The 23402-nt window shown below is 37.8% G+C and overlaps 1 protein-coding gene across 1 annotated transcript in view; it reads right to left on the reverse strand.

The window, feature by feature from the left end:
• The window catches only part of Brip1 (BRCA1 interacting protein C-terminal helicase 1), a 143595-nt gene that overhangs the window by 86116 nt on the left and 34077 nt on the right, over positions 1–23402 (reverse strand). Inside the window, exons 7-10 of the mRNA XM_028878291.2 lie at positions 16642–16932; positions 11051–11272; positions 8281–8480; positions 1190–1322 (exon numbers count right to left, since the gene is read on the reverse strand). Of these exons, the coding sequence (XP_028734124.1) occupies positions 1190–1322; positions 8281–8480; positions 11051–11272; positions 16642–16932 (846 nt within the window). The remainder of the gene's footprint in view (positions 1–1189; positions 1323–8280; positions 8481–11050; positions 11273–16641; positions 16933–23402) is intronic.

Here is a 23402-nt window from a genome sequence, read left to right on the forward strand (position 1 = left end):
CAGTGAGCAGATAAACAAACCGTGATCTACACAGGCAATGAAATATTTTCTAGTGACAAAAAGAAATGAGGTAATAAGCCATCAAAAGTTATAGAGAGTACACAGGTCCTGGGTCTGTGCATCACATACACTCTACATGGAAGGAGCTTAACCACGTATTGCTACAGGAAATTCTACATACAGTATGATTCCAATTATATGGCATTTTAGAAAAGACAGGACTATGGAATCAGAAATCAGTGCTTGCCGAAAAGTTTCAGATGCGTGTCAAATGGTACAGCAGAGGTATGAAGAGGTACAATATAGAGACTGTTTTAGGATAGTGAATGTATTCTGTATGATGCCATCATGGTGGACGACTAGGCAAAACCCAGTTGAACTATACAACATGGAGAGTGATTTGTCAGGAAACCTGTGGACTTTGGTGACAATAACACATTAGTGCTGATTCACCAATTGTAACAAGTATATCCCATGACTCTACTCTCAATAGGCAGGACTGGTGTGTGTGTGTGTGTGTGTGTGTGTGTGTGTGTGTGTGTGTGTGTGTGTGTATGTATGTATTGTGGGGGCTAGGATGAGACTATAATGAGAATTCTGAGCTTTTTGTTCAAATTTTCTTTATATTTGAAACTGCTCTTAAAAAAATAAAGTCCCTCAGTTTAGATAATTAAATAGAAACAACAACAACAAAATATTCTTATCCTCCAGCTACAGGGGGGACCGAGTCTTGAGATTATGATAAAAGTATGGACCCTCTATCCAGAAGAATGTGCAAAAGCAATACTCGCAATGAGGTTCCTAAAGGTCTAACCACCTCTCCACGAATTTCCAATCTCTATTTCAGTACACAAAATATGAACTTTCCATTTTCTGAAATTTTAAGTATTATAACTGACACAAAACATTCACAACCTAAAAATATTGGTTGCTTTTAGCTCTGGGTAAAGAATAACCCCTTTAAAGTGTTATTTTTTTTTTTCAAGCTAAATAATACTTTATTTGTGTCATTATCTAATGATTATCAGATTTAGATAAGAAATTTTTAAAGCAACTTTTAAGCTGTTAGTTTTTAAAATTCTGAACTTTTTCCTGGATGTGTTAAGGTTTTTTTTTTTTTTTTTTTTAATCACTCCTAAATGACATATAGTTGACTAAATGAATGTCATGGGGAGGTAAAAGATCTTACCTGCAAAACGGGAAAAGTAGCATTGGTAATGCCCATTCTGTACAAATTTAAGAGCATTTCATTTCCACTCCAAATTTTACAAGACGATTCATAGTCCCTTTCTACAAGATGTTCAGAATTTGTTTCTAGCCAACTAGAACAAAAACAAAAAAAATTCTGTCAACCAGTGTTACCCCTAGATGTATTACCTCAACAGAACTGGAAAATTATTACTGTCATATATGGGTTTGTATACATTCCTTGAAGTTGTTAGGACATAAGCATGGATTTATACACCTCTAAAATGAACATTTCATACTGTAAAATAATCATTTACATAAGCATAAGTAATTTTATTAAGAAAGAAACAAGTGTGAGACTTTTTGTGGATTCACAGTGCTTTACTTACATCACAGTGCTTTACTTACATGATAAGGTGTTCATATCAAATCCCATTAAAAATAAATGCAAAACAAATATTTATGCTCCATATTAACAACAAAAGAATTATTTGAAAATATATAAATATATTTACTGATATGTACACTCACTTAATAACTGCTTGAATGCCAATTTTATACCAAAGATCCAAGTAGAAGTTGTTATGACAGTACACAAAATAAGCAAAATCCTTATTCTTATGAAAATTAAAGTCTACTAAAAGGAGCCAGAAATAAACACAGCAACAAATACCTAAGAAAGGAAATATCAAGGCAAAAGATAAAACTCAGGGGTAAAGTGCTTGCTTAGCATCCATCAGGCCATGGGTTCAATTCCCACAGCACCACAGGATGGAGCAGTGCTAAACACAAAAATAAAGTTCATCACAAGTTGGTAGCTACTTTAATTTGAATGTCTGTGATACTCTCCTAGAAATGATTTCCTAACAACTGAATGCAGAAAAGTGGCCAGTCCCAGGAGGGATAATTTAAAAAAAAAAAAATGCTTCAAAACAGAAGGAATAGTTGGTGCAAAGTTAACAAGCTTTGCTCCTTTGAGGGCCTGAAAGAAAACCAGTATGGTCATCACCATGGGCAATCATAGATAATGGTACAAACAACACTAGAGGGATAAACTGGAGTCATAGTGTTTAGATCAAGGATAAGAAATGTGGGCTCTATCCAAAGTTTGAAAATAGAGTTTTAAATAAGAATGTGGGTATTTTAAGAGTTTAAAGGATGATTCCAACTCCCAAGGCAGAATGGATTATAGGAGAAAGAAAAGAGTCATACTAGGAAGCTATCACAAAATTCTAGATCACCATAGACAGAGTGGGAAAAAAAAAACATGGATTTGGGACACGCTGTACAACTGGCACCTGTAAGACTTAATGACTAGCTGGTTGATGAGGTGAAGCATGATCAAAGACGATATTCAGATGTTTGATTTGAGGAACTGACAGGCTCTGTTTGGATGTGAAAGACTGAATGTGGAGAGTGAGGAAACAGTAGAGGAAACAGAGGAACTTTATTCTGGATTTAAAGTTGAAATACAGTGGTTATCTTAACAGATATCTATCCATCTATCTATCTATCCATCCATCTATCTATCTATCTATCTATCTATCTATCTACATATATATAAAATAACTGACTATGCAAATCATACTCCAGAGAGAGGTCAGAATTAGAGACATAGATTGAGGCCTCAGCAGTCCTGTACATAATAGGCAACCCCACAGCTCTCAAAGTGGGTTACAACCCCATATGGAGTTCAAGAAACTGAATACAGAAGTTGTGAAAACTTTGGTAACAAGTAAAGGACCATACAGTGGCCAGAAACTAACTCAAAATCAAGCACAAAGAATTCAAGGCATGAGAAGGGGAAAGAGATGGCTGTGGTGGTATTGTATTCCCCAAAATATTGTGTACCCTAATAAACTTATCTGGGGTCAGAGAACAGAAAAGCCACTAGATACTTAGGATAGGCAGTGGTAGCACATGCCTTTAATCCTAGCATTCCAGAGGCAGAAATCCATGTGTTTAAGGATACAGCCAAGCAAGGTGACTCATGCCTTTAATCCCAGGGAGTGGTGGTAGAAAGCAGAAAGGTATATAAGGCGTGAGGACCAGAAACTAGAAGCATTTGGCTGGTTAAGCTTTTAGGTTTTGAGCAGCACAGTTCAGCTGAGAGCCATTCAGATATGAGGACACAAAGGCTTCCAGTCTGAGGAAACAAGATCAGCTGAGAAGTTGGCCAGGTGAGGTTAGCTGTGGCTTGTTCTGTCTCTCTGATCTTCCAGTGTTCACCCCAATACTTGGCTCTGGATTTGATTTTATGAATAACTTTTTAAATTCCTGCTACAGATGGTTTAGTGGCTGGTATTGGTGTGCACAAGTACAAGGTTCTTAAGCAATTATGGAAGGACACATCTGTAACCCTGGAGCTGGGGTGGCAGAGATACACAGATCCCAGTAGCTAGCCAAACTGGTAAGCTCTAAATTCAGTGACAGATCATCTCAAAAAATAAGGTGGAGAGTAACCAAGGAAGACAGTCATTAATCATTTACCAAAAACACACACACTTGTAAGTGCACGTACACACATAAACCACACACAATAAACATAAAAGGATTAATTAACTAATTAAAATCAAGGTGTTTCCGGCAGCACTTGCCCACGCTGCACTGTGTGACTTTACGGCAGTGCGGACTAAGAACACACAATGTGCATCTTTGCACTGCTCATGCCGTCATGCAAAGCCATTAACACCGCCGTGAAACTTCTCAGAGCCAAGAGCACTACACCTTAAAGACTGTGGCATTTTTAAAGATTTCAGAAACACAATAGTCTAATTAAGAAAAATAAACATTTTTAGTACTTTTCTACCTTTATTTCTTAGCATTTAAGTATTTGGATCATATTGTGTTAAATATTTGATTTTAAAAGTCCCATTTGAGTTACTACTTGGAGTTTCATGACAAACTGTTCAATGAATTTTGGCTTGGGATTAGAACACAATTTCCACCAGTTTAGAAATGCTGTTAAATATACTCTGCCATTTGAAGAACTGGAAGGAACTGAGGAACTGGATATCCAGTGCTACATATAAATGTGAAGCGGTGTTCTTGGCACAGATGACTATAAATCAAACTATAACTCAACTCTGAAAAATGCTGAAGATGGGCCAGTTGGATAGCTTAGCTGCCACCACACCCAATGACAAGAGTTCAATTCCCAGAACCTACATGGTGGAAGGAGAGAATAGACTCCTGAAAACTGTCCTCTGATCTACACACGCACACACACACATAAAATGAAAGAATTTTTAAAAGTTGAAGATGTTTTATGTCTTACATTATCAAATATTTAGCCAACATTTAATTTTTAATGTAAAAACAAACACATCCACCTTATTAGCATAGAAATTTGCTTTTGTCTTTACAAATTAGTAAAATTATAAGAATACCAAAGAAATGTTTTAAAGTATTTCTTTATGGTTTATTAGACAAAAAGGGGTCATGAGTGGAAAAACTTTAAGAAGCCCTACTCTGGGCTATATTTCTAGGTTACATAATTGAGCCGAATAAAGAGCTAGAAAAGAAATCAGGCCCCAGGACCAGGTCCTCAGGCATTTCATCATTTAGACATCAAACAACACTAAGGAAGAATGTAAGAAGAAAACCAGAGACCTCATAGAAGCTAAGGCAAAAATGCTTTTCAGGGATGGAAAGATGGTTAATGGGTAAAGGTGTTTGCTATCAAAGTTGGTGACCTGAGTTCAATCCCTGACACTCACACGGTGGAGAGAACTGACTCCTACAAGTTGTCCTTTGAGCCTAGTTATATATACTGCCATGAGTGCACACACAAACACACACACTAATTACATTTTTAATTAAAAATGAATGAATAAATAAAGCATTTGCCATGAAAGCCTAATGACTTGAGTTTGACCTGCAAAACCCACAGTAAAATGAGAAAACTAACTCCCAAAAGTTGTCCTCTGATTTCCCCATACATACTACATTACGCACACACTTATATGCATACATATATACCAAACACAAAAACACTAATAATAAAGATTTTAAAATGCTTTTCAAGAGGCTGTTCATCAATGGCATCCAACCTTACTGAGATGTTAAGATAACAGAAAAGCCACTGGATTTGGTGGCAGATCACTTGTGTCCTTGACAAGAACAACACCAGGATGGATGAAGAATGTAAAATGAAAAAAGAGAATCAACTGTGGACTACAAATTATGTTGTGAAATAAAAAATGACAAAATTCTACCTGGAAAAAGATACTCTGAACAGAACAAGCAAGACCAAGTACTTGTCACCTGATAATGAAAACATGGTGATCGAGTTCTATGCCTGGAACCCATGTAAATTAGGAGGAATAGAACCAACTCTTCCAAGTTATCCCTCTGACCGCCACACGCGCCCCCAATACACATACCACAGAGAAATCAGTGTGTGTGTGTGTGTGTGTGTGTGTGTGTGTGTGTGTGTGTGTGTAGACAAAAGTGGGTAGAGATCAAGGGCTCTTCAATTCTTACTGTATGCAGAAGGCTGATTCCCCATTATATGATGAGCTTCTATACACCAACGAGAGAATCATAGCAACAAGATCAAGAAAAATGTCAATAAGTAGTTGATACAAAAGGAACCTACAAACTGCCCTTAAGGATGTTTCATTTCTTTCATATTGAGAGAGATATCATTGAAAACTACTCTGGGATGTCACTTTTTCATATATCAAGGTCAAACAAAATACACTGTCAAATGAAAAGTCAAATGCAATAAATACTATGTATAGTATGCCATCATTTGGGGAAAAATGAGAATCAAGAGAGTTTATCTATATTGACTCATACACACACACACACACACACACACACACACACACACACACAAAAAAAAAAAAAAAAAAAATGTCCTCCCTGAACAACCTTGTTTAGGAGAACAAGGACTAAACAAATAAGGGGTTGGATGAAAGGTAGTTTTTACTAAATATGTGTAGAGTATGTTCAAACAATGTGACTGTACACTTAAATTTTTCAATGTATACAATGAGGAAAACAGAAAATGTCACAATGCATGCAATGAGATGTAGTCAGAAAACTTTTAAGATAACATGATTCTAGAATAAAGTAGGAGAGAGAAATTAATGTAATTTTTAGTAAAATCTGTACTAAATCTATTTTGTAAAGTACTGAAATCTCCCCATTAATTAAAACCCACCAAGCTAGAATCAGACTTGGACAGGAGGATGATGTAATAAAGAAAGCCAGGAAGCACCAGAGAGTTGGCACAGCAGTTAAGAGCACTTGCTGCTTGTGCTGGTTGGTTTTATGTCAACTTGACACATGCTAGCGTCATCTGAGAGGAGGGAACCCCAATTGAGAAAATGTCTCCATAAGATCAGGCTGCAGGCAAGCCTGTAGAGCACCCATTGTGGTAGTACCATCCTTGGGATGGTGGTCCTGGGTTCTATAAGAATGCAGACTGAAACCGGGCGGTGGTGGCGCACGCCTTTAATCCCAGCACTTGGGAGGCAGAGCCAGGTGGATCTCTGTGAGTTCAAGGCCAGCTTGGGCTACCAAGTGAGTTCCAGGAAAGGTGCAAAGCTACACAGAGAAACCCTGTCTCGAAAAACCAGAAAAAGAAAGAAAAAAAAAAGAATGCAGACTGAGCAAGTGTGGTGGTATTCTAATTGTACTGAAATGTGATTTTGATTGTATGTTAATAAATAAAGTTGCCCGGGGGTCAGAGCTATTAGAGCCATAGACAGAGTGTGGCAGTGGTGGCACACGCCTTTAATCCCATAGATCTCTGTGTGTTCAGGGATACAGCCAGCATTGGAGACATATGCCTTTAAGACCTAGGGGGCTGTACATTCAGACAGTGATGAGGCAGTCACGTGTTTGGGTTTACAACCAATGAGAAGGCAGAACAATAATACTATAAAAAAGGCGTACGGACAGGAAGTAGCCCTCTTTCGGGAAGCTGGGACACCACAGGCGGAAGGGTGAGATTTTAGCTCTGAGCTCTGACCTCTCGGCTTTCTCTTTTACATTGTTTCTGTGTTTCTTATTTAATAAGACGGTTAGTTACATCTACAAGCAAGCCAGTAAGAAGCCCCCTCCCCCATAACCTCTGCATCAGCTCCTGTCTCCATGTTTCTGCTGTTTAAGTTCCTGTCCTGGCTTCCTTCAGTGATGACTATATTGTGGAAGTGTAAGCCAAATCAACCTTTTTCTCCCCAACTTGCTTGTTGGTCATAATATGTCACTACAGCAACAGAAACCCTAACAAGGACACTATTCTTGCCTGGGTTTGATTCCCAGCACCCACATGGTGGTTCACAACCATCTATAACTCTAATCCCAGGGAATCTAATAACCTCTTCTGACCTAAGTGGGCACTCATGTGGTGCATTTACATAATTCATGCAACCAAAACACTCATACACATGAAATAAGAAAATAAATCTAAAACAAAAGACTTTGACCCAGAATTTGAATCTTTAAAACTTCCTTTTCTTTTTTTTTAAGATTTTACTCATTTTTATATGCATTGGTATTTTACCTGAATGTGTGTCAGTGTGAAAAAACTGGAGTTACAGATGGCTGTGAGCTGCCATGTGGGTGCTGGGAATTGAACTCCGGTTAAGTGCTCTTAACTGCTGAGCCATCACTCCAGCCCGAATTTAAAATTCTTAATTTCTGTTATTTAATTATTCTACTGGATTTAAAATGAGTTCTTGAAATTATTAACTTTTAGAAGTCGTTACTTTCATTAGACTTTTGAATAAGACAGAAAGTATGACTAATTTTTAAAAAAAAAAAGTTAAACTAGTGAAGAACAACCCATTCCCCAAATACCCTGGTTAGTCAAAGTTTACTAACTTACACCTGTGTATGTATATGTATCTGTGTGAATATATGCCACATGTGTTCAGGTGCCCAAGGAAACCAGAAGAAGGTATTAGATCCCCTGGAGTTGGAATCATAGGTGATTGTGAGCTGTGATGTGGGTGTTGGGCAAGAAGAGCAAACACTCTCAACCACTGAGTCATCTTAGTCCCTAAGTTTACTAACTTGAAAATACCCTGACGTAACACAGAAAGACAAACAATTACACTGACAGACAACAATTCTTACTTAATGAGGTTATAGCACACATCTCGTAGGGGCTCATGGCTTTTCTTCCTTACATTACTGTTGACCAAACTATCTAGCTCATCCCGTGCAAACCTAAGCTGAACTTCTGTTACACTGTAGCTTGCTGATTCCCGAGCACACTCTTCAATGTTATGCGCTTCATCTAAAATGATAACTTGCTCCTTCAGCTTTATATCCATCTGTAAGATAAAATAATTTTCTATTAAAACATTTGACAAAATAAATTTAACAGCAGCAGGCAAAAGATTTCATTTGAAAGTTCACAATGTAGGCCAATATTGCTTGTGCAAGTTGCATTAAAGAACTGATACCCAAGCCTTAAAACAACGTCAGAAGCACTAATATCCACCAGATACCTGTTCTATACCATAGAGCTCACCATTTTCACGCTGAGAACACTTGGCAACCAACCTCTCAATGAGCATGTGCCTATCAACTGAGCATGGATGAAGGTACCACTGGCTACAGAGGTATACAATTATACAGTAAAGAAGCATTCAGTACAATTTTACACTGACTACCAAACACTCTCTCTCTCTCTCTCTCTCTCTCTCTCTCTCTCTCTCTCTCTCTCTCTCGCGCGCGCGCGGTGCTGTGGCTAAGCACGGGGCTTCAGGCTTGCTATACAAGCACTCTAACAAATGAACTGCGTCCCTACCCCTGAGCAGAAAACCTTTAGAAGGGAAACAAGAATGCAGATTCAATGATTCCTAAAAAACTAACATGAAGTAGCACAGTATATGTCCATCTCCTTTGTACCTGACCTATGACCCTTTATCTTGAACACTGCTCTTCTCCAGTGTGATGCTGTTGAGACTACTAATCTGCAGATCAAGTGACATCTTGTCTCTCACAGTAAGGGTAAAATAAAGCTCAGAACCAGGCTCATCAGTTAAAGTATTCCAAAGTTCTGTGGTTAGAAACTGGGTCAGATTTAGGAATAGATATGCCATCCAAGCTGGGCCAAACAGAGTAACTGGAGGGATGCATGCACGCTCATGTTCTTTCCTCCAGACTGGCTAACTGCTTGTGGTTTTCTTTGGTCCCGCAAGAACAGGACTTCCTAAGAACGAAGCCATCATAATGAAGAGAAAGCCCACTATTTCTGTTTAAGCTCTTTTCAAGTTAGGTTTGTGTAACTTGCGATTGAAAATCCTGAGTAGTGAAATAAGGGGATTGTATTAAAGTAACCTCCAATAAATTATTTTGAGAAAGTAATAACATGCACAAGTCTGGGAGTGACTAAAAAAAAATGGAGGAGAAACAGATTGAGGTTAAAAGGCAGGGATTCCGAGGAGGACAGGAGCAAGGCAGAGCATTTCAGCAGGTGTCATCTAAACAGAAACACAGGAATCCCTAAGCAGTTCTAAGGCGTACTCAAGGGTTCCACTCGGGAGTTTTAGTAAAGGCTGAAAGGGCAGTTCTATGTCAGACTACTGAGCATCTTGAAGATGGAACTCCACCCAGAACAAAGGGAGAAATACATTTTCAAGGAGGAGGATGACAGAAGGAAAGTAACATTAGGAAGGCTACCATCATTAACACTGTTGTATCTGGTGCCTAATTCAGAGCTAACCAATAAACGGTACAGCAGCAGAGAGCAGTGGGATGGCAGTAAATAAAATGCCTTATTGAGGCTGGAGAGAAGGCTCAGTGGCTAAGTGGACCTGGGTTCAATCCTCAACACCCACATGAGGGCTCAAAACTGTAACTTCAGTTTATGGGTGATCCTCACACATATGCTACATTTTGGCAAACACTCATACACATGAAATATATGAAAGTGTAAATGCCTATTAATTTTGAACTTAAAAAGCTGGAGCTGGAGCTATGACTCAGTTGGCAGAGCGCTTGCCTGGCATTCATGAAGCCCTGGGTTTGACTCCTAGCACCACAAACGCTGGCTACGGTGTCGTGCACCTGAACTCCTGACACGTGGGCAGGAGAGGCAGGAGGACCAGAAGCTCAAAGTCATCCTCAGCTATGTAACACGTTCAAGACTGATCAGGGCTACACGGAACCCTGTCTCAACAACAACAAACCCAGAAAGAAACAGAACGCTAACATGAACTGTACAGTCACACCTAAGAGAGCAGTAACTGGCTACGCCAAATTGTTTACCCTTTGTCTTACTATAGCAATTATAGTCTCTATAAGAACAGGGCAAATAAATAAAATGTTAAAGTTCACTACTGAAAAATTCCCAAAGCACAACTTTCATGGTACATATTCTCTTAACGTAAGAGAATATGTTCTCTTCAAAACAGTTATTTTTTTTTCCCCAGAGAAAAGTTTTTAAATAATTCTTAACCCCATGAATGAAGAGAACAATGGTTATGTAATGGTCTTCAATGGGGACAATTTTACTCCCCCGGGGAAATTTGGACATTTGGCAATGTCTAGCGATGTCTCTGACAGTGACAACTGTCAGGGTTCTATTGGCTTCTCAGAGATAGAACCGGGGATGCCACAAAGCATCACAGGCAGCCCATCCCAGCCAAGTGACTCGGTCAAGTCTGAGGGACACACTACAGTTCCGTTTCGGTCAGAGCTGTAACTGTTTATGACTTTGGAAATTAAAATAACTGGGTTTGGAAGTCAACTCTTAATTCACCTTAGGACATGTTTTCATTGCTCTGTTTCCATCAATTCAATACAGAGAAAAATAGGCATAAAACATCTTAAAAGCTTTTACATTCATCACTTCTATCTCCTAAGTGGGGAGAGCTCTAATTTCATATGTACTCACACTTTCCCTTATTTGTGCGTCCAAGAGGTAGTTATAGGGACAAAAGATTATGTCAGCATCATCTATCAGCTCCCGAGCTGTGTAGTAGGGACATGCCTTCAGTTTCCTCCCAAGGCTGACAAGCTCTTCTATGTCCCAGGCCTTGGACATCCCCTGAAGAGACTGCAATGTCTGCTGATTACTAATTTTATGGACACCATGATAAAAATAGCAGGATTTTCCCTGAAAAAAAGACAGACATAACTGAAGTATGAGCCAACTTTGGAATAGAATTAATAAAGTAAGATTATCCCAGAACCTTAAAAAGATTACTAGAACCAGAAGCTAAGATTTTATAGAGAAAATGAATACTTCTATATGTATAATCGCAACCTTATCTTCCTGCCAAGACATAGGGATGTTACCATGTTACCCATTTGACTTTGAACTCTTGGGTTCAAGTGATCTTCCTGCTTCACCCTCCCAAGTAGCTGGAATTACAGGCAATATTCAAAACCATTTAAAGAAACTGTAGTAGTTGGCTCAGAATGAGAAAGAACTCTCAATACAAAATAAACGAGAAAAACATTCTTCAACTGTTGCCATGCTGTTGGCCATGATGCATTTCTGGAAGGATGGACAAAGAAACGGTGTCTCTTGTTGCTTTTAGAACAGAATTAGGTGACAAGCCTAGGGAGAAAATTTCTATTGCTCTCTTGTCTCTTTTCAAATTTAAGCCACGTGACAATATTAGAAGTAAGGAAACAAGAAAGGGAGAGGAGAGAAAAAAGGGAAGAAGGAGGAAATAAAGAAGGACCATCTTGGGGGGAAAATAAAGAGGGATACTACTCATAAAACACAAGAGTACCCCCCAAATTCCAAATTATATTATTCAAAACATATACTATTAACATCTTCGTGTATCTCAAATTTCTTCTATATACATGTATAGAAAGTTACATCTCAGCCAGGCGGTGGTGGCGCACGCCTTTAATCCCAGCACTCGGGAGGCTGAGGCAGGCAGATTTCTGTGAGTTCGAGGCCAGCCTGGTCTACAGAGTGAGTTCCAGGAAAGGCGCAAAGCTACACCCTGTCTCGAAAAAACAAAAAACAAAAAAAAAAAAAAAAAAAAAAAGTTGCATCTCTATAAAATGTCCCACTACTAAGATAAAAACAAAGTGCTATCAGGAAAATCTCATTTCGCTGCTGCTCATACATGTACACTGAGTTACTGTGCCAGAACTGAACTTGTTTCCTCCACACCAGGCACTTAGACGGTCCCCATGCTCGTAAGGCAAGCACTTCAATAGCTGAGCCATCTCTGCAGCTCCATCTCTGCGTATTTTAAAGGTGAAAAACACAATCTGGTTTTGATTTGTACTGTTTATAATTTCTGTCCAGGTATAACATGTCTTTGAATGAACAGCCTTGTGTGTGTGGCACTCACTGGACTCTGAGTCTAGGGCCTGACGTACTCAGGGCAACCACTCTACCACGGAGTCACCATCTCCAGTCCTTGTATGAACATTCAACGGAGGGTCCACAGTGATTCCTGTTTCTTTGCTGCTATCTACTAATGTCTTTGCTATTATGTTGTTGGAAGTAAAAAAAAATATAAGTATTAATAAGAAATTAAAATTTTGATAACTCACTCCAAGTATGAATATGTCATATATCATATATCAATTTTAACTGTATAAAAGCAGAGGCAAGAGACATGTCTCAGTGTTAAGAGTACTTACTGCTCTTGCAAAAGACCTGGGTTGGTTCACAGCACACACATGGCAACTCACAACCACCTTAACTCTAGTTCCAAGCCATGTGATGCCCTCTTCTGGCCTCCACACATGTAGTGTGCATTCAGGCTCATGACAATATACACACATTAAAAAAAAAAAAATCCAAGATGCATAAAATTAGCCCGGCATGGTGGCAGTGCCTGCAATCCAAGCACGTGGGGGCCTGAGGCAGGGGGATAGTAAGTTTAAGGTCTACTGAACTCCATAGCAACATTCCCAACTAAAATAATAAGTTAATTAAATAGGCGAATGAATGAGGGGGCCCAAATTACCCAAGGTCAGAGAATCTGAGCTTGCTTTGCCCAGCAGGGCTACATAATGGGATGATTTGACCATGGGCATGTTTACCAGGTGTTTGGAAGGGTCTACACTTGGCTGTACATTGTGCTTTGATCTTGCAAGGGGGAGATCTTTTGCCTCTCCCCTGAGCATATTATAAAAAGCCTTTTTGAATAAGCTTCTAAGCTGTTGGGTATTGATCCAGGCCCTCCTGAAGCTATACTGTGTCTCCTCATTGTCTAGGTCTATCTGATATTTCCTCACTCCTCTTTCCTCCAACTAAGAACCTTTTGATAGGTAGGAACAGGTCAGAGCTGGTCTCCCACAGACTCCCACAAAAGAATAGATAAAATATATGAAACTAACAGTCACATTACAAAAACATTTAACAAAAGTTTAAGCCTTGAGTAATAAAAGTGCTAGAAGCTTTGAATAATGGGCAATTTGCCATAACCTCAAAATTCTGATATTTATCATCAATGTACACTGATAATAAAAATTAGATACATGGCACAGAGTTTTATAGCAAACAAAACAAAACAAACAAACAAAAAAAAACCTGTAGCTAAACTCAATTTCTATGACCAACAGCAGACATGTTAAGTAATTTTTTTAAAAGATACACCCTTTTTAAGGCCAGGTACAGTGGTACATGCCTTTAATCTCAGCACTCATGAGGCAGAGGCAGGAGAATCTCTGAGTTTGAGTCCAGCCTGGCCTACAGAGTAAGCTCTAGGCTAGTCAAGGCTACATAATGAGACCTTGTTTCAAAGCAAACCAAATGATACATCCTTTTAAGTGAGTGTGCCCTTTGTTGGGTTCTCTAATGATGTTATAATGAGAAAGATAATCACCAAATGTGTAAAAGTATGACTAAGTTTGTGTAAAGTGCCCTTGCTTAAAGAATAAATATGCATATACACTCTAGTAATGTTTTTTAAATGTTCTGACAAAATACACAGATAACTGTACAGTGTTTTCCGTGAAGGGTTAGAGGACAGAAGGAGCTGGATGACAGGACTTGTCATAACTGGGCTAGCTCTGACTCTTCTATCCATGTACGTGAGTTACTCTGTGTGTTACTTTCTTTCTTTTCTTTTCTGGGTGAGGGGAGAGCGGGCTCTTCTTATGCAGCCACCTAGCCTTAAATCTGCAATCTTGCACGAGCCTCCAAGGGCTGGGATTACCAGTGTGCACCCAATACCCAGATATTTTTCTTTAAAAAAATAAAAAAGGGATTACTTATTTTTACTTTATGTGTGAATGTGTGTTGCCTGCATGTATGTATGTATATACCTGGTGGCCTAGATCCTCTAGAACTGGAGTTACAGACGGTTGTGAGCTGCCATGTGGTGCTGGAAATTGAACCATGATCCTCTGGAAGAGCAAGCAGCTCGTGTTCTTCTAACCTCTGAGATGTCTCAGCTGCTTCATTTGAATTTTTAAAAAACAAGATAGTCTATATCTACAACTTTTGAAAGAATTTGCCTTCCAGGCTCAACTTCAATTTTCTTTTCTTAATTTAAACAAAAAAATAATTTTAACAGACTGTCTTTCCAGTATGGAGGGCGCTTTAAAAGAAACTGTGAACAAAAACACATGTACCTTCAGATCAAGCCAAATAATCAGAAAGTTTACCCTTTAAGGGCTCTTAGAACGACAGTTCTGTGCAGACTGATAGTGAAGCCCAAAGCTCATCCCTTGATCCATGTAACAGAACCCAGGAGGGCGTCTGTCGGCTAGAGTATTATCACACTTTAAACTCTTTTCCCTCAATGTCAGTTATCTATTTATCGTTTCTCTTTGGTAAACCAGCCATAGTAAACACAGACACCTATGGTGACTTTGTAATTGGTCCTCATTACAATACCAAATTACTCTGAGGGCTTGGGAACAAGAAAGAGCATTCGTGTGCACCCAGGAGCTAAGCACTCTGACATGGAGCCAGGACACAGCACGCCACATGCAGCTATCTTTGCTTACTTACATCACTAATATTCAAAAACAAAACAGTTGTTCATTTCAAGCCAATGGAAAGTTCTGAACATCCAAGTCTACTAAATTATTTTACATGATCCAAACTTCTGAGAATAGAATAAAGATCAAACACAAACAGTCCTGCAGGATTCTAGAACATTATATAAAATAAGACTATTTGCCTTAAATTTTTTCATTGCTGTTACCAATATATTTTAACTCATATATTTTCTATAAATGCATAGTAATTTTGCCAAGAACAAGTGAAAAAACGTTTTAAAAATATATAATGACGATGGCAGCCAGCATTTGAGTTTAGCAGAGCAGTTAGTCACTCACGGGAAGAGGTTTACTTAAACATGGTATTTGCAGTTTACCACAAAAACCTTTTCCTTGGGCACCTTTAAAACATATGCAGTGAATAGATTCCACAGCATTCTTCAGCTATTTAGAAAGAACTTAAACGGGAACCAAAACACCATAGAATTTCAATAGTGGTTTTGAGTGAATGATTTTACATTCTCTTCTTTACTCTGAACAAGTCACTCTAGCTCATTCACTGAACCCCTTACTTACACTACATAAAGCTAAATAGCTATTAAAATATGTCTTGAATAGGCATTAAAAAAGAAAAAAACCCGAGTAAAGTCTCATCTGGTTAAAATAAAAAACCCGAGAAAGGAAAAACAATGAAAGATCATTCATTCATATTCTACGGTAGTTGATCAGTGGAACAAAGCTCTTGGGACTGTCAGTCTTTTGTGTAGAATCACCTCTGATAAAGTAATAGGAAGACAAAAAAAATTCAAAGTACACTACTATCATTGTTCACTTTATATACCGATTCACTGACTATTTCGGAGTACAATCTCATACTTACAACTTCAAAGTTTCAAGCAAATTAGCTACACCAAACACAGACTCCCAAAATAATATTGTCCAGTATTAAAATGGTGTCTATAAAAGCATGTCTTCTCTCATTCTACCCGTCCTAAAAATTCATACCACTCCAATTTCCCTAGAAAAAATGTAAAACCATGTATAACATAGTTTTAAACTTAACAATCTCATATAATGTTTTTAAAAAAATTGTACTAATTAGAACTATAAATTATAATAATCATGTATTTCAATATTAAAAATTTCAAAATTTGCTCAGTTTAAACTATCTTGAAGTTTTTAAATATATAAAATACGATGATTAGATCTAATTAGATAATACTCTTAAAACATTTTTATCCCCTCAGCTGACATCACTCATGTGCAACTATTTTGGGTAGACGGATTTAAAAGAAAAACATTACATACGAATACAACAGAAATTAATGTCATGGAATTAAATATCTATAAGTTTTAAAAACCAAAATCTATCAGTTTAAATATGAATTAAGATTTTCTTATGGTAAAATATTTTTCAAGAAATATCAAAGCTAGCAATTAATTTGGTTTTCATATTACTTAATGATCACTAGAAAAATACAAAGAACACGTATCAAGAAATTTCAATCTTTTCAGCCTTGTTTTTTTTTTTCTCTATGTCAAAGTAACTTTACTCACCTGTTTTCCATCCAGTAGCTCCATGCACTTTTCATTTCTGTTGAAGTTGCCCACTACTTCGGGATGAACACAAGTATGATCCCTGCTGGAAAGAACAGTCATTGGGACCCCTGAGTAAGCTGTCTTTCGGAGCTCTCTAGTGATCTGAGCAATCTGCTTGTGTGTGCGGGTCCCAAAATAAATTTTGGGTCTCTTGGATTGTCCCCCATGATCTTTCTTCAGAGTGTTTGCAGAGTCTTCACTGTGTCCTTGCTTAGTAGAACAGCAGCACCTAGAACACGGGCCATCGAGCTGAAAGAAGGAAAGAAAACAGGAACTGTCTGGGCTACCACACAACAAACGCTGTAACACCTCTCAGATCAAAGCCCTTAAGTAAGGATCCTGAGGGTCCAAGACGCTTTCAGATAGTACAGTCTCTAAATGCATCACCAAAGAGACTACACACTACACACAATTAGTTCTCCATCTTCTCAAAGCCATAAACAACACTTCCATCTTTACATTCTTTCTTACACAGTCAAGTCCAAACGTTTAACGCACATCTTAACACTTATCTTTTATAAAATTATAGTTTTTAAATGATAGGACAACACATTGGAAGACCATTTCAATTTCTCTTGGGTCACTGTGACATTACAGAACTGCTAGTTTTTCTCACAGCACAGCTTAACTATTCTGTGTTTTTAAAAAGTATTTGAAAAGTGGTTAGCATAAGAATAGAAATAACAAGTTGAATCTGAAGCACCACTACAAAATGAGTCAAGAAAATTCTTCTCTAGCAAAGGCATGAAAATGAATGCAAAAATATCAACATTCAACAGTGAGTAAAAACAGGTAGTTTGCATGGAACAAGTATGTCTGAAATCCAATTACATGTGTGAAATGAAAACCCACCAGAAAAACTGTGACCAGAATAGCTCACCCTGGACAAGCTCACTAGTAATTCAGTATCATAAATGAAATCATGTAAATATCTTTTTAACACAGCAAAGGAACCTCAGGAATAGTCTAAAATTTACCTGATTTGAATTCCTGCCTCCAAATTCTGCCCTCCACCATCACCCCCCCCCCTTTTTTTTTTTTGCAAGTTTAATGCTATGAGAACTCACAGATTCTTAACTAATGGCCCCTTCAAAGCTTCAAGTCCTCCACCAAACAAGACAGAATAAAGCTTCATTTAAGAGAAATGCTGTGAACCAATCACTGAGGGAAAAGGTGAGCAGCGCACTCATTTAGAAGAATTTGCACTGGAAAGATTCGGTTTTTCAGAACAAATACTTTACTTACTGCATTAAAAACTGTAATCAGTAAGATTAGCCTTCATAAACAAATGCTAAGTCATAGTATGTTACACCACAGTACTGGAGATCAAGCTGTCTTTTAGCCTCTGCTCAGTGGGAAAGCAAGTTCAAATTACTCCTAGTCTCGCTCAACCTTGTCCGCCATTAAATATTACAATACATGATAGAATGGATGTAAATGTGACCCTTCTGGAGCTGTCACTCACGGGGATAAAAGGTTCACTGATGTGCCAAATAAACATTCAGTCAAAGCAGATAAAGTTACAGTCATGCTGGAATTGTTACATTCCCCTCTCAGGTTGCCAGTAACAGCATATTTCATTACAGAGTGCTGCCACATTAAATAGCCAGTTCCAAATATCCTGCCTTCTATATTGAATAATTACTTATTCACTGAAAGGATAAAAGAAGTTATGAATGGGGCCCTTGTCAACAGTGAAGCAGGAAACAGCTGACTTGTGGTTTATGTTACATATGTTGCAATATCTAACAACTTATACTCACAGAGAAAATGGAATGCAAATTATATCATGATATTTGCACTAAATTGTTTTTTGGTGTCTGTAGTGACCACGTTAGTTAATTAATATACTAAGGAACTAAGGTAACTACAGTACAGAACTAGTTTACTTTTTCATATCTTCAGACTTTTTACTCACTATTTCTCTTCCTATAACGCTGTTGAATTTACTGGACTATTATACTGCTAGGGCCCATTAAATCATTTTGTCCTATATGGATATATTATATACAACCCTAAAAAAATTCAAAATTAAAATGGCTCTCAAGGCTTGGGAAACTCCCTTTTGAGGGAATACTTTTCAACATTAATTTCACTTAATATTTACTACACACTTCTTTTAAATCTACCTTTTTTCCTGACTCCCTTTCAAAAAAGAAAGTATAGAAATACATAAGGTAAATTAACTACCACAAATACCTTAGTATTTAACTTACAGACCTTCACATATATGCAAACACCTTCATATAATTATTTTCAAATAAAAAGTAAATACTACTATAATAGTTTTGCAACTTGTTATTTTGATTTGAAAATTTTACATTTTAAGATGGGTGAATTTGGCATCAATAACTCAGTTCTCTCTGAAAATGTTATATAGTAGCTCTATTAACAAAAGCTCATGATTATATTTTTTTAACTAGGATAGATTTAGACACCACCAATTTTTACATCATTAATTCAGAAAAGTATAAGCCATAGATAGTTTCATTTGAAAAGTATTTTGCTTGTAAATTTTTAAAGTGATCTGAAATAATTATGCGTCCACGAATTCAAGGCAGATGCCTTAAGCAAGGAAAACATAAGACTGAAATTAAGACACTAATTAAGACACTAATGTCTTGTTCCCATGTACTACTAAATAATAATTTCTTTAAAAGTGATCTTCCATTTAGGGTACTACTTAAAAGATCTGAGAAAATCATATTTGAAGATAGAAGATATGACAGCAGAATAAAAGATTTTAAATAAGCATTTATCTAATAACAAAAAGGAGCTGTTTGTATTGAAATTATTAACTTTCAACGCTGAAAGAAAACACGAGATAGGATCTGGATAACAGCAATGACAGAAGATTAGAATACTCCTTGACCCATGAATAAGCTGCTACTTTATGGCCTTTCTCTGAAACCTTTGGACTTAAGAGTACTGAAGCCATCAGATGAATAAAAGTAGGCAGCTCTACAGCTCTCGCTAGCTATTTCTTCGGCTAACAAATAGTCAGGGTTATTTTTTCATAGAATGGTTGCTACTGCTCTTTAAATGTATAGAATTTTTATCACTACAAAATAAAATTTAAAACTATTAACTCTCATCCAGCATATTAAAGACCAACAACAGGTAAAACACACGTTCCCCCAAACTTGTCAACTCTATAACCTGTAAATGTCAATGAGTTATGACCAAGCTCTGTTAAAATGGTTTCCTCTTCACTTCTAGAAACTACCTTTGCTTTAACAAAAGGCAATAAAATCCAAGATCCATAGCGGCAAAAGCAAAGTATCATTTAAAGACTATTACAGGAGACACATGTGGACAGGACAGGAGTCACCTGCTCAAAAATTCTCAATGGGAATGGGAAGCTAGCAACCAAGAATATTTAGAAAACTTTCCATGTGTTCAATAATGTCTAGTTTCTCTCTTGTCCTATTGTATAAAGATATACCTAAGTTCTCTGAAAGAGAGAAGGATTACAAGTTTTGATTTTGAGAGAAATGTCAGCTCTCAGTCTTCCCACTATTCCTTGTACAAAGCTGTGATGAGCAACCCCAAGTGTGACATACTAAAACATCAACCGCTAAGTATCACAGCTCTCTCCAAACTTTCCCTACACACTCCCTGCAAAACAGTATGCCTAACTACTTGAAAAATAAAATGAGCAAGGCTATGAAATATTTTTAGAAAAGGATAATTAGGAAAGAGAAGTTAATTTCACTGTCAACACTGGGGCAGGAAACAAATGGCATTGGTTGATGTTACATACATTGAAACATCTAGCAACAGGACCACAGAGAAAATGGGAATTCTTCAAGTGACTCTGCTACTGTGTGTACCACATAACTTCTAAAAGTAGGCTATGGATGGAATCCCCAAAGCAGGCCAAAAAGAACATATTTATTATGAACAAAATAAGTATTTAAGCCAGGTGTAGCGGCAAACACTTGTAACCCAGCACTTGGGGAGTGGAGGCAGGAGGATCAGGAGTTCAAGGGTATCCTCAGCTACATAGCAAGTTTGGAGACAGTTTGAGACTCAGTCTGGAAAACATGCCTGTGTGTGCTTGTGTGCTCTCCCTCTCCCCCCACCTCTACAGAGGGAGGGAGGGAGGGAGGGAGAGAGAGAGAGAGAGAGAGAGAGAGAGAGAGAGAGAGAGAGAGAGAGAGAGAGAGAGAGAGAGAGAGAGAAACTATGTGGAGGGGAGAATAAATAAAAAAAAAAAAAACAGTAATTCACATTTCCCCTAGCTTTCAGCATGCATAGCTATTTTTCCAACCCACTACAAATTCCTCAAGTACAGCAACTCACATTTCTTTGCATAACTCATTTCCTGAGTATATAAGTGTAACTTAAACTGTTTCCATTGGAGGACTATGACCCAGTGTCCCCAAACAAACTACTGTAGCCTAATATCACATTTTTAAATAGCCCGATAGATACTTAAGTTCTAATTTAAAGTAAATTAAATATGATAAAGGTACTCCAATAATCAAATGACTACCCTTTAAAAGCAAAAGCATGAGATAATTTACTATTTTTTTAAGTCAAAGAATCATCTTATGCAAATATTTGACCAACTTTATCTGCAAGCAACAAATATATATCCTGAAAGGTTCAATATTAATAATTACCACTTATTAAAGCTGTCCCTGAATGAGGCCCTTCACACTCGGTATCCCATTTCATTCACCCATTCAGTCAAGAAACTTTAGAATCTTGGTTCTACCAAGCCAAGCAGAAGACAATGACAGGGGTCACCAGCCTCATCTACAATGAGGGCTTCTCTCTCTAACTGCTCTACAAGGGGTAGTCTGGAGAGTTTACCAATACCAGTTTCATGAATTAAGAAATTGTTTCTAGTTAGTTCATTATTTTTCTGATGCAATTGCAAAATATTCCTAGGATAAACTATATACTTAAATTCATAGATGACTTCCACTTGTTGTTTGAATTAAGGACTTTATATCAAGATCCATGGTAAGTACAACAAAGGAGAGGGAGAGGAGGACCTTTCCATTAAGAAACGATTTACAGCAACAGTCAGCAAACTTTTTTTCCCTAGCAACGTAGTTCAAGGGTCAGAGTATAAATATTTCAGGCTTGGTAGGCTATAAAATCACTGGGCACCTTTAATCCCAGCATTCAGGAGCAGAGGCAGGTGGATTTCTGTGAGTTTGAGGCCAGCCTGGTCTACAAAGTGAGTTCCATCCAGGACAGCCAGGGATATATAGAGAAACCCTATCTCAAGAAAAAAAAAAAAAAAAAAAAAAAAAAAAAACGAAAGGAAGGAAGGAAGGAAGGAAGGAAGGAAGGAAGGAAGGAAGGAAGGAAGAAAATAAAGAAAAAGTCCAAGTGATTAAAATGTGAGGTTTGTTTTTTTTTTTTTGGAGACAGAGTCTCACTTTGTAGCCCAGGCTAACATTGAACTCTCTCTATGTAACCTAAAATGGTCCCAAAGTTAATCCTTTTGCCTCAGTCTCCAGAATGCTGGCATTATAGGAACATACCTCTAAACCCACCTTCCCCTTAGAAAAGGATTTATTTATTTATTGTTATTTTATATGTATAAATGATTTGCCTGAGTGTATTTACATTTATCACATGTGTGCCTATTGCCTAGAGAGGTCAGAAGAGGTCATCTGATCCCCTGGATCCAGAGTGCTGGGAATTAACCTGAATCTTCTGCAAGAACAAGTGCACTTAACTGCTGAGTCATCTCTCCAGCCTCAGGAAAGGATTTCTTAAGATAATAAGCCAATAGCAAAAATAATTGAAAATGTAACTTCATTAATATGTAAAACTTCTATTTAAAAAGATACCTTTCGGCTGGGCGGTGGTGGTGGTGGTGGTGGTGGTGGTGGTGGTGGTGGTGGTGGTGCACGCCTTTAATCCCAGCACTGGGGAGGCAGAGGCAGGTGGATCTCTGTGAGTTCGAGGCCAGCCTAGACTACAGAGTGAGTTTCAAGACAGGCTCCAAAGCTACACAGAGAAACCCTGTTTCAAAAAACCAAAAAAAGAGATACCTCCCTTGGTCCCTGGACTCCTACAACCTCTACAATACACTTACCCCTGGAGCTGGGGCAGGAGGACTGCAAACCTATTCAAGACCATCTTGGCAACTTAGCAAGACCTTACCTCAGAGTCAAACTTTAAAAGGTCTGGGTGCTATAGTTCAATGGAAGATTATTTGCCTAGGTTCAACAGTCAACATCCAGAATTACCAAAAAAAATAAATAAATAAAAAATAAATTAAATTAAAATTAAAAAAAAAAGAGCAACAGCTGCAAGAAGATGCCTCCCAAGATAACTAAGGTAAAAGGAAGGCAGAGACTAAGATGTTTGCAATGCATAAAAATAAGTAAAGGTATCTAAAATACAAGATTTTGCTAACTACACTTTAAAAAGGCAAACACAGTAGATAGCTAGGAACAGGGAAATCAAACTAGACAAAAGCGGAAAGACTGATGAATACTCGAAAAGATTAACAACCTAATGTCTAACCCATCTCAGTAATTAGGAAAGTGCTAATTAAGACCACAATTTCCCTTTACACCCACCAGATTGGGTGTTGGAAAGAATATGGACAGCTCTCATACAAGACAGACCCATGCACAAACTGACAGATCCACCTTGGAGAACACATTGGCGACCCAGTAAAATCAAAGACACATAAGTTCTTTGGGGGCTCGAGAGATGGCTCAGTGGTTAAATGTGCTTGCTGC

Source organism: Peromyscus leucopus, chromosome 8b (genome assembly GCF_004664715.2).
Source record: "Peromyscus leucopus breed LL Stock chromosome 8b, UCI_PerLeu_2.1, whole genome shotgun sequence".
In the NCBI taxonomy this organism is placed as follows: Eukaryota; Metazoa; Chordata; class Mammalia; order Rodentia; family Cricetidae; genus Peromyscus; species Peromyscus leucopus.